This window comes from Aedes albopictus, chromosome 2, assembly GCF_035046485.1.
Source record: "Aedes albopictus strain Foshan chromosome 2, AalbF5, whole genome shotgun sequence".
NCBI classification, from domain to species: domain Eukaryota; kingdom Metazoa; phylum Arthropoda; class Insecta; order Diptera; family Culicidae; genus Aedes; species Aedes albopictus.
Genome location: NC_085137.1, coordinates 335865986 through 335878533, shown reverse-complemented (window position 1 = coordinate 335878533; position 12548 = coordinate 335865986). Strand labels below are relative to the sequence as shown.

Here is a 12548-nt window from a genome sequence, read left to right as displayed (position 1 = left end):
ACACTAGCGCCACGTGTACTAAGAATTCAACTATTTGCGAGCCATTAGACTTCTGACAAACTTTGCTTAAGACAAGAATGTTCTAGATGAACTAGAGCATGAGATAATTATCACATAAAAGATGCGAAACGTCGCAGTAGAATTACATAAAGCATTTACCAATTTGAGAGAAATGAGACTTTTGAACAACATTGCTGACTACCCGAGCAGGAACGAATAACTTGCACATAACTGCAGCATACCAAAGTCAGGTATCATACCAAGACAATGTATTGGTCGGTTACCCAGGTATTGAAAATAACTTATTTTGGTATTTTGTAGGTATGTATGAAATACCTCAACGAGTTATTGGTTTGGTGTTGAGGGTTGTTTGAGGTATTATTCAGTAATGGAAAAATCGCTATTTGTATGGAAAAAATCGCCGATTATTATTTATGTATTGCCATACCTGAGGCCATTATTCACTTGTTATGCCCAGAATATACACCAGTTATTATTTTAGGTATTTTACCTCTTATGCAGGACTTCTTAATACCTCATTCAGGTTGTAGGTATTCGGTTTTCCATACCTGAGTTAGGTATTCTTCAGCTATTTTCTCCTGGTCGGGTACAAGGACTTACTAAGTGGTCTGTATCAATCAAGCCTTTCAAATAAACGAATTAGTAAAATAAAAAGAAAATGTTGAATTTAAAAGCACACTAGCGCCATGCAGCGGTGGAAATGAGCACCACTCATTTAACCTATTTTTGTTAACAGAAGTTATCTGAACAATATTTTGGATGACCGCAACTTGATAAAAGCAATGAAATCCAGAAGGAACTTCCTAAGAATTCTGATCCTGCAGGAATTGTCTTATACATAGATGGTTGCTTTTATGCATTCATTCCAGATATGCCACCACTCCCCACTGAATCGAATCATTAATGTGGTACTTCTAGAGCAATAAGAATATCTTTTGGGGGTTTCCTAAGCTCTCCTAAAGCATCGTTAATAATAATGATACTAAAAGGTTGAGAATGATTTGAAATTTATTAAATTTCATTGAAATCTTTGTTACAAAATACATATTACACTTAATGAGAGGTAATTCAATTAAAGCATACGCTTCACAAAACATTCTTTGGTCCCTAAATCTACTAAGCCAGCAAATTCACTCACGCATTTCCCACATATTCTCGATTATACCACTTGCATTCAACAACATTTCGCCTTCAAGCCACGGGAGGCAAAGCTCCCAGGTTGAGCGAAACTGCTTGCTGTCCGAATGGCGAAACGCGAACACTGCTTCCACTGCTACCGGAGGAGCTTTCGTAATCCGAGCTCAAAATGTTAGCTCCACTCGAGCTGCCTCGGGCGTTTCCAACGGCGGTTGGAGGCAGATACTCATTATCCGGTTCACGAGCTTCGTCACTGACCTCCGGTGCTGGGGGAAGGTAAGCGTTGTTGACCGTCGGTTGACGGCTGTCGTCCTGAACAGAACTCACAATCGTCACGGTGGACACAATGGTCGAATATTGCGTCACAGGAGTGGGTCGGATCACTAGAGTGCTTGTTCTAGTTTGGTACTGAATCACAGGCTGAATGAGGGTTGAGTATACGGTGAGGTACTGCTGATCAACTACCGTAGATGTTAGGTAAACTGGATATTGCACTGTTGACGTGTAGTACACAGGATATTGAGCTGTTCGGGTAAGTGTCTGCGTTCGGTACACTGTTTGGCATGGTGCTTCTCTGAAGGGGATGCTAGGCCTAGGATAGAAGTATCCTTGAAATCCTTGACCATAGCAGCCAGCGACAACAGCCAAAACAAGCAGAAATGATTTCTGTGAAATCAAAATTAATTATTAGAAGGACATCCAAACATAAGTCTCTTAATCTTAACTTACCATTTTGAATCCAAACTCCAAATATAGCTTTTATCGAGGAGGGATGTTTTGTTGAACCTTTCGCTATCGAAAGTGATATTAATGATTTCCATATTGGACGATTCTTTTAAATAGTTCGATGCTATCAAACCTCCAAAAGTGGGGGCCATCGGTGGCACAGGCCATGTGTGGAGTAATGTCTTGAAGTGATAATTGACGAACAATAACTGTGCAACCTACTGCCAGCGTACGCAACGGATGGTCGCTGGATTGAGAGATCCGCAACAGGTTTGTCCGAGAGGGATTGACACTGAAACCACACTTTGCATCTACAACGGTCAACACCGCCCATTACTTCACCGTTTGTTGGTCAGATTCAGGTTCAAGCTGATATGTAATTCAATTAGCGTGCATGCATCTGTCAGTAGCGTTGCTTCTGTTCAACAGAAACTGTTAGATGCTTTAGATGCAATTGTATGCAGATGATAATTTGAGTTACATTTGTCACTTAGAATCGAATGAGGCTGCAATGTGAGAAGCATATTTTTGGTTCAAGGTTACATCGTTGCGAATGTCAGAAAATTTATGAACTAATCACGACGAAGCTAATCTACAATTTTAGATAGAAGCACAACCTGAGACATTCATCAATCTAAAGGAAAACTCAATCGAATATGGTCACAGAAGACACACAGAAGACACACAGAAGACTTTTCAGTTGATCACTATTTGGAATATGTTTTCAGAATCGTATGGTAATCGAAGGTATCGAAGACCTTAAAAATAGTGTCATTGTTTTTTTTTCCTGAGGTAATATGTCGTATTTGAATCGTGGTTGAAAAAGTACAGATCATATCATCCACAAAAATACGTAAAGCTGAAAACCCAAATTGATATTCATTATGCATATTCGCAAGCAACAATAGCTTTTTAGCTCTTTGTTTTATTACGTCATGAGATCCATTATAAAGTAAGAAATATGGCTTCCAACATAAATGAAAATAGAACATAATAGCGTCTGAGACTATTTGGGCAGGGGGACCTATTTTGGGCACTCGCTGCTATAACTCAGTCAATTTTTAACTAATTGACTTTATTTTTTAAACACGGTGAATTACACACAGTATCTAGCCATGTGCAAAAATTCAAGTCAATTGATTTGAACTTGACTGAGTAAAAGCAGCAAGTTACCAAAATAGGCTACCCTGCCCAATTGGTCCCAGACCCTACAACATAATAGAACATAGTACAACATAAATATAAAATAGAATAATGCGACCATACTGGTACTGAAATTGTAAGAACTTCCTTATACACCAAAACCTCCATTTAGGTAACGAGTCGGGACTGCCTAAATAGGTTTTTTACCTAAATGGATTCAGGTTTTTACCTAAATGGATTTGAAGATGGCAAAGAAGTTTAAGCAGGACGAGTCTGGGACGGGACGTGACTGCTCATTGGTACAAGCCCTCTTATTGCTCTAGTGTTGCCAACACTTTTCATATGCAAATCAATCAAAACTTGTTGACTAGTTTTATTTAGCATTCTACTTCAAAGAATGAGTTTGAAAACAATCTGATCTTCCTCGTTTGGATCTCACACACAGACTTCCATCCCTTGCCGGCAAAACTTCGGATTCTTCGAAAATTAGTAAAAATCTCGTTTTCAGCTTTCTGAACCATCCAGCAATTTTGACAGTTGATCAGCAACGTTGTGCTGATACTCAGCAATTCATTTTGCTGATTTTTTTTGTGCTGGAAGCATTTCAAAAATGTGGTGTGTAGGAATTTCAGGAGGGGGGGGGGGGTGTCAGAGGCGTTACAGGGGGGAGGGCTTCAGGGGTATTTTCAGGGAGTTTGGAAGAGTCTCAGTTGCGTTACATGGGATTCGATGGGCTTTTAAGGGGATGTTGAGGGCATTTCAGAAAGCTTCAAAGGATTTTTGGCGAGTGTCAGAGGCGTTACTCAGGTGTTACGTAGGCGTTACGTAGGTGTTACGTAGGCGATTTCGGTGGTTTCTGAGGGTCGCAGGTGCGTTACATGGAGTCCGAGGGGGTTTTAGGGGGATTTCGAAGGCATTTCAGAAAGCTTCAGATTATTTTTAGCGAGTTACAGAGGCGTTACTCAGGCGTTACGAAGACGTTACGAAGGCGTTTTCGGGGGTTTCTGAGGGTCTCAGGTGCGTTACATGGGGTCCGAAGGGATTTTAGGGGGATTCCGAAGGTATTTCAGAAAGCTTCAGATGAATTTTAGCTAGTTTGAGAGGCGTTACGTAGGCAATTTCGGTGGTTTATGAGGGTCTCAAATGCGTTACATGGGGTCCGAGGAGGTTTTAGGGAGATTCCGAAGGCATTTCAGAAAGCTTCAGAGGGTTTTTAGAGAGTTTCAGAGGCGTTACGTAGGCGATTTCGGTGGTTTCTGATGGTCTTTTTTTTTCTCTGTTCGGGACATAACTAACCACTGCGACCAATATTTGATCTATTGTGGTATACCCCGTGTCGTATTACTTTATCATCATTGAGAAGTTATAAAGTATTCGGTTTTGTTACAGTAGACACACTTATTTCTGAGTTGCCTGTTCGGTACTTTTTTGACGAGATTATAAAAGTAGTACGGTCTTGGTAGTTTCGGTAATCGATTTTACTGAGGTTCAGTAAAACAACTGTCAAAATCGTATGGAAAAAGTAAACAATGCATTTTTGCTGAACGAGCTCGGTGCTCAGCAGTTTTAGTCTCGTCAAAAAATTACCGAAATCGGTAATCAAAATTAGGTGTGGACATTTTCAACATAATCGAAAGGAAGGATTCTGATTGATAGGTTACGCTTTTAACACGCTCCTTTTTCAGTCAAAATTGGATAACTTAACGAGAAAGTCAAGAAATAATACCGATATTGACCATGCATCGGAACCCTAGGCCTTTCTGTTTTAAACCAGTGTACACTGAATAAAAGATTAGGAATACTAACCCATGTTTCCTTGTTTCAAGATCCATCTCGGCCACACCTAAAACCGAGACCTTTCACTTTCAACAAGGTGTAAAATGTAATTAGGACCGAAGTGTTTTCCTTTGATTACTAAAGTATGCTGTTCCACTAGTTGGAAGCAGTTAGGACTAGGGTTCGATTTGGTAGGTCTTTCGCCGCAACGCAACCCAAAAGGGAGATCTACCCACGCTACGGGCTCCGTTAAAGATCGAGCAAATTTTAAACCCCCCTCAATCTGAGGGTCTCAGATGCGTTACATGGGGGCTGTCCATTTATTACGTAAGGTTTAGAGGCGTCACACAGGCGTTTTAAGGGGTTGCGGAAGGTGTCAGGAGTGTTACAGGGTTTTTGAGGAAGGTTAAGGGGGCAGTTTTTGAAAATACATTTTGGATCACAGCTCTTAAGCAAGTTTCAGAGAGATTTCAGCGGCGCTTCAAAGCGCTTCCTCAACGATTCAGGTTGCTCAAGAAAGTTCTTAGGAAACCTTAAACAGTCCCAAACCAACCCCATCCCCCTCATTGCTCCCCTGCTGAGCATGCCCTGAACTGCCGTTAAATTCACTTGCAACTTAATTCCCTTAAACCAGACCTGCCCAACCTTTCACAGCCGTGAGCCACATGTGACACTCCATATCAGTCCACGGGCCAACAATTAAAATTCGACGATAATATACTTTATTTTCTGAAATTTGCTTGTAAGAAAATGGCTTCAACCCGAAAAAAAAATAGAATTCTAAAAATGAAAATGAAACTTTTGTTTCAACGCTGATTATCTGATTCTCCAATTCTCTGGTTCTCTGATTCTCTGACTAGATTTTTACAATTATTTTTTAATTTTGATCTTTTGATTCTCTGATTCTGTGATAATCTGATTCTGTTATTCTCTGATTATCTGATTTTCTGATTCTTTCATTCTCTGTTTCTCTGATCCTCTGACCTTTTGATTTTTCACAATGATATTTTGATTTTTAAATGTTTTGATTTTTTGATTATTCAATTCTCTGATTCTCTGTTTCTCTGATTCTTTGATTCTCTGATTCTATGATTCCTTTATTCTCTATTTACCTGATCCTCTGACTTTTTGATTTTTTTACCATTTTTTTTTAATTTTGAAATATTTTATTTTTTTATTTTTTGATTCTTTAATTCTCTGATCCTCTGTGTACGATGTTTCGTATGCATAAAATACACGGACACATTTGCTTGCGTCCTCCCTAGGAGGAAGACAATTTCTTTATTCACATATTACCGAAAGGAAAAAGTTTTTTTTTTCGATTTTTCTGTATCCTGGATCCTAATGTTTCTATGTCGTACCAGAGCTTGATGAAATTTTACGATGAAAAAAAAAAACAAATTTTTGAATGATCGTAGACTTATAATTGATTTGTTTTAATTTACACGCACATCCCATCCGAAGGAGGTTTGGATTGTGAAAAGACGATAACCATGTGCGACTGTAGAATCGAGTTCAGTTCTAGGCCTGCTGGCGACGGAGATAGTCGAGTGACTCCGTAGCTTGAAGGAATAGAAGTGCCCGTCTAGCGAATTGGGCGTCGTGAGTTCGAGTCTCACCGGAGTACGTGGGTTTCTTTTCATAATTCAAATCTCAATTTGTTCATCGAGCACATGTTCTGTTGTGCACATGGATGTCAAAGCATTTTCAACAGTGTAATTTCCCACATGGCTTGGCCAGCCAAAGAAAAATCAAGAAATCGACACTTGTACGGAAACGTTATTGAAGTGTCAGTAGTGACGTATTTTTAATATGTGGATAAGAGTTTCCATTTTTAAATTGCGTACAATGTAAAAATGTGTCACATTTCAGGTTATGTCAAGGGCAATTACGTCAGTTTATTCAATTGTGTCACACTCAAAAACGATTTTTTTTTTGTGTGGGGACCAAAGTTCAAAATGGTAGATCTTTTCAAGCCCTAATACTTTGCCGCAGAAAGTATTGCGCTATCTCTTAACACATCCGAGATAATTTGCCACACTCCCAAAAAGGCGAAATCCCATATGCTCTTGTAGTTTCCGATAACTCTCACCCCTGCACAATGGTCGGAAAAACATAAAGTTCGGCCAAAACTCTTTTTATGTGTTTAATTGAAGTTATAGGTTGTCTAGATATGTTATATAGTATTCTTAGTGTTTAAAAAGCGGTATTCAAAAATTACGTAACTTCAATAATTTCAAAAACGGTAAAAATCAGTAAACCCCACATTTTTTGCGTTTTTTGTTAGAAAATCAGTTTGAATTTAATTATATGATCATCTTTCGATCAAATCCAATCAAGTTTGTTCAAAAAGTGTGAAAAATGTGGGAAGATAAATTTTATTTCAGTCAAAAATGGAAAAATAACGTAAAATATATGAAAAAACATGACTTTTTTAAATAGCTCTAATTTGAAAAACTGCAAATTTCTGCAAAAAGTTTAAACGTTTTTATGCAGCCCTAAGCATGATGTTTAAGATGTACTATTAGAAATTGCGGCGACACGTGACGACACGAACCGTTTTTTAACTTAAAAATTACCAAAATTCCTAAGGTACAATATATGAAAATTTGAAAAGTTTTGTGACATATTAATTTTGCACCATACGTGCATTCAAACAGTCCAATAACAAGCTTTCATATGCTGGATAACATAAAAAATATATTCCATTCTCAAAATATTATTATTTTACTTTTTTCGAATAATTCATTTTTCAATTTTATGACTTAGGCCACTTTGGCAGTGAAAATGTTATTGAAATACAAAAGCTGGTATGCTTTTAATTAAGAATCATAAAACTACAACACATTATCTTCGTTATAAGGTGAAAAAAAGTTTAAAAATATCAATTCCGTTTTTTGATAGTTTTGGCCGCCCCTTTGTATGGAGCCCGACCAATGTGCCCTGTCTGGTAAGATCCGTTTAGTATGAGTCCGTTTAATAGGAATTCGTTTAATAAGAGACTCGACTGTATTAGCTGACTAGACTGATTGCTTTTCTTAGGTACTTTCGAACTCGAAAGTAAGATGAGGTTGAACTTGATGAAGTACGAGGTCAAGGGTGTTCCAGGTTTCGTAATTATATAACCTTGCTGATCCATCTCAATACAGCCCTTAAAAATACCTGAATTTGGTGATGATTTTTTTACGATTTAAAATGGGGTCTTATAGTTTCAAAAACAGAACTACTTAGGGGCTGTCCATTAATTACGTAAGGGTTTATGGGGGGAGGGGGGGTTTGAGAAATCTTACGCGCCATACAAAAATATGTGGGTTCTCATACAAAAAATCTTACAAGGGGGGGTGGGGGTGTCGAAAAATCGTAAAATTTCCCTTACGTAATTAATGGACAGCCCCTTAAAAATGTGGGCTGCCCATTACCAATCTCAATTCATCGCTTCCATACAGCTATTTGCAAAAGGATTAGTAATCTTGTCGATGTTTCCACGAATATGGAATGTTGTCGATTGGATGATATATTAATCGGTAAAGCTTTATCGATTTGCATCCTTCCTTTGACTCATTATTCAACACTAAATATGCATTTTTTAAACTCCAGAAACACTAAATAATATTTCTTATCGATTTGAGAGGATGCTCTGCCCATATATAATGAAAAAAAATGTTACCAAGCAAAACCCAATTGGCGTTGCCAGCTTCTTATTTCAGTTTTGTGATTTTCTGTGCGATCGCATATTATGGGATGTACATGCCAGAGGAAGTATCCCCATCCCCATCAAATGTCAAGGAGTCAATCTTATCCATATTTTTGGAAGGTGTTCTTCTCTCAGATGAGATAAATGTTCGTTTTTTTTTTTTTTTTGAAAGACCATGCAGCTAGCAACACACTTGAAAGCGACCGTTACAGCTCAAAGTTAATTTTAGCTCACATCATGTTCAAAATGTGCAATAAACTCCCTCATCATGATTTGAATGCCATTTATATAGCCATTCAAAATATTCGTTGGGTTTTCTTTTTCTGGAGCTACATTCTGGAATGCTTTCTGGGGATAGAGCGCTTATTAGCATAATCTTCAAAAGAGCAAGATTTAAACCAGTTTTGAATCAGAAATTCTTTTACTCGCTTTTAACTTTTGAAAAGATATATTTCTACCCCAAAATCGGACCATCGCTCAGCACGATGAGCAAATGCTAGCTTTGTGTTAGATAGCCCCAACCCGGATTTGAATAAAACTCGGAGACATTCTCTCCAGTGTAGCATGTTTTTTTTTCTTTTTTGAAACGGGTAACAAAAGAAAACAACAGATTCCCGCAGGTACCCCAAAGCATATGAGCTTCAAAGCAAGCTTTTCTTTTATTATGCATGGAGCTTTTAAAGATCAAACAGACATGTAAACATTCGTGAGCTTGGTATCATCAATCACTAGTGAATAATGAAATTCAAGACGTGTAACGGTCCAGTGGCGAGGTAGCTAGCGAAAACTTTATCTCGAATGAGATTGAATTCAAATAGGTGTCCTAGATGTGAACGCTTTCCTAAATCATCATCAGAATATAATAAATCAACAGTTTACCGTAATTTATGCGCATATGGCTGATCAGTCTATAAATAGACAGATCAATTGGTAGACGCAAGCAGACGTCACAACAACAAAAAAACGCTATTTTGACTGTATGCTACATCAAGTTTGTTGAACCATGCTGTGCACTGACGATCAGTCGAGATTGTGTAACATCCTCCATAGCGTGTCAATCGTCGTGGAATTTAATCAAGCAGGTGGTAATTGATAATTCAAACAGAAGGTGAAAACGTAAGAAGAGTTTGATGTTATTCAACATATAACCTTGATAACAAGCGGCATCGTATCACGTCGCTGTTGGTCGTATCCTGGAACTGATGATACTTAGTCAGAAAACAATTCTAATCTGGGATTATTTTTCCATTTAGCAAACCCGGGGAAGTCCTCCTTATTTATTCTGATTTAGATTTCCACGCCTACATATTATGTATGTTTTTTGATTGTCTTTCCAATGAGCCATTATCTCACATTTCAGTCAATTTCATTAAGTGAACCGAATAGCGAAGTCCCTTGTCTACTCGGTCCATGGCTGTGTGTCGCCAATTCCGCACTCTGCGTAGGGTCCGCAGATCAACCTAACCTTGATTGACCTACCTAGCTGGCTGCGCACCACGTCTTCTTGTACCGGTCGGATGACTCTCGATAATCATCTTAATGGGGTTGCTATCCGACGTCCAGCATGCCTTGAAGGTTTATTCATGTTTTATCCTGGTTTTATACGAGCATTTGCAAAAACTAGTTGTTTTTTATTAGTTTTATGTGGTAGCCATTTACTTTGCACCATTAGCATTCCATAAAACTACATCATCAGTTAAAGACTTGCAAGTGGTCATGAATTGGTTTTATCACTTATTATATGCCATTTCAATAAAACTTGCATTTGCGGTTGTTGCCGGAGATTTTTTTTTTTGTAAACAAACATACAAAACTGTGAGGCAATGCTTAAAACCATCAAAAGATTTCGTGGCCGTATCATAGACCAAGAAATGCTGTGATAAAACCGTTAGTGCTATGTCATGAGCTCAGTTATGCCCACCATAGGAGGGTTAACCCTATTGGAAAAAATCATCAGGAACACAGAGTTTTATCATGAAAACATGTCAGCTAGCCGGGATAATTTATGTAAATACTGAAAAATCATTACTCAATATTATGATTTCAAGAACAGCTGATCAAACTTAACGATTCAACACGTTTCCGTCTTTTTATGTTCAGGAAAACTACACAATGTCTTTGAAACTCCGCTATGTTAAAGTAAACCTTTTTTGTACTCAATTCCACCGAGTAAATTAAATGCATTTAACTTCCAATTAATGCACAGTTTGTGTGACGCACTTGTTTTTTGTCATTATCACAGTCACATTCCCCACAAATTTCCCGTGACGCGTATTGAAAATGAAAACAAACCTGAATTCCAGATCGACATTTTTCCAATTGATGGCTGGATAAATAACCAAGCATAATTTATTCTGACGATCGAACATTGATAGTGAAAAATAAACAAAACAAGTATTTGACAAGTCAGAATATGGGTTTATTTAGAAGGTTGTATCGGGGATACGATACAACTATGATACAACCCGAAATCCTAAGCCGGTATGCATACGAAGTCCTGTAGATCGTAACAAAGATTGAGCTAACTAGCCAGAACGTGGGCTTTTGGTGGCATATAAGAGTTCGAGATGACTTTCAAGTCGGCATCAATGGTTTTATTCTTAGGGTTTTTGAATCGCTAAAAAAACTTCGATAAAATCAAAATTGTTAATTGGGTGATGACGTGACCCGCCCACCGTAGCCTCCCGATTTTCGCGGTATGGACGATGGTTGGTTCTCCCAGCAGCTGATGCAGCTCGTGGTTCATTCGCCTTCTCCAAGTCCCGTCTTCCATCTGCACTCCGCCGTAGATGGTACGCAACACCTTCCGTTCGAAAACTCCAAGGGCGCGTTGGTCCTCTGCACGTAGGGTCCATGTTTGGTGCCCATAGAGGACGACCGGTCTAATCAACGTTATGTAGATGGTTAACTTCGTGTTACGGCGAACTTTATTCGATCGTAGAGTTCTGCGGAGTCCAAAGTAGGCAAGATTTCCTGCCACAATGCGCCTCTGAATTTCTCTGCTGGTGTCGTTGTCGGCGGTCACCAGTGAGCCCAAGTACACGAATTCTTCAACCGCCTCGATTTCAGCACCGTCGATATGAATTCGGGGTGGCGGGCGCGGTGATTCCTCCTGGAGCCCTTTGCCATCATGTACTTTGTCTTCGACACATTAATGACTAATCCGATTCGCCTGGCTTCACTCTTTAGTCGGATGTACGTTTCCGCCATCGTCTCAAATTTACGAGCAATAATATCAATATCATCGGCGAAACCAAGCAGCTGAACGGACTTCGTGAAAATCGTCCCACTCGTGTTTATCCCCGCTCTTCTTATTACACCCTCCAAAGCAATGTTGAACAGCAAGCACGAAAGACCATCACCTTGCCGTAACCCTCTGCGAGATTCGAAGGGACTCGAGAGTGTCCTTGACACTCGAACTACGCACATCACTCGATCCATCGTCGCCTTGATCAACCGTATCAGTTTATCCGGGAATCCGTATTCGTGCATAATCTGTCATAGCTGTTCTCGATCGATTGTATCGTACGCCGATTTGAAACCGATGACCAAGTGATGTGTGGGCACGTTGTATTCGCGGCATTTCTGCAACACCTGGCGGATGGCGATCATCTGGTCCGTTGTAGCGCGTTCACCCATAAACCCAGCCTGATATTGCCCACGAACTCTCTTGCAATCGGTGATAGACGGCGGCATAAAATTTGAGAGAGTATCTTGTAGGCAGCGCTCAGTAGTGTGATCGCGCGGTAGTTCCCGCAATCCAACTTGTCGCCCTTTTTGTAGATGGGACACACGATACCTTCCATCCATTCCTCCGGTAATACTTCCTCCTCCCAAATCTTGGTAATGACCCAGTGTAGTGCTCTCACCAGTGCTTCTCCACCGTATTTTAGAAGCTCGCTTGGTAGTTGATCTGCTCCAGCGGCTTTGTTGTTTTTCAACCGGCCAACCTCTTCCTCAATCTCTTGAAGGTCAGGGGCCGGAAGTCTTTCGTCCTGTGCACATACTCCTAGATCTGTTACCACGCCACCTTCGGTACTTGCAACGTCGC

At 39.5% G+C, this 12548-nt stretch overlaps 1 protein-coding gene across 1 annotated transcript; it reads right to left on the bottom strand.

Moving 5' to 3' along the window:
* Positions 1-1011: 1011 nt before the first annotated feature.
* Positions 1012-2029, bottom strand: LOC115267484 (uncharacterized). The gene is made up of 2 exons (XM_029874497.2): positions 1888-2029; positions 1012-1824 (listed from the first exon to the last, which is right to left on the bottom strand). The coding sequence occupies exons 1-2, from the start codon at positions 1888-1890 to the stop codon at positions 1213-1215; spliced, it is 615 nt and encodes a 204-aa protein (XP_029730357.2). The 5' UTR covers positions 1891-2029; the 3' UTR covers positions 1012-1212.
* Between the last annotated feature and the right edge of the window lie 10519 nt (positions 2030-12548).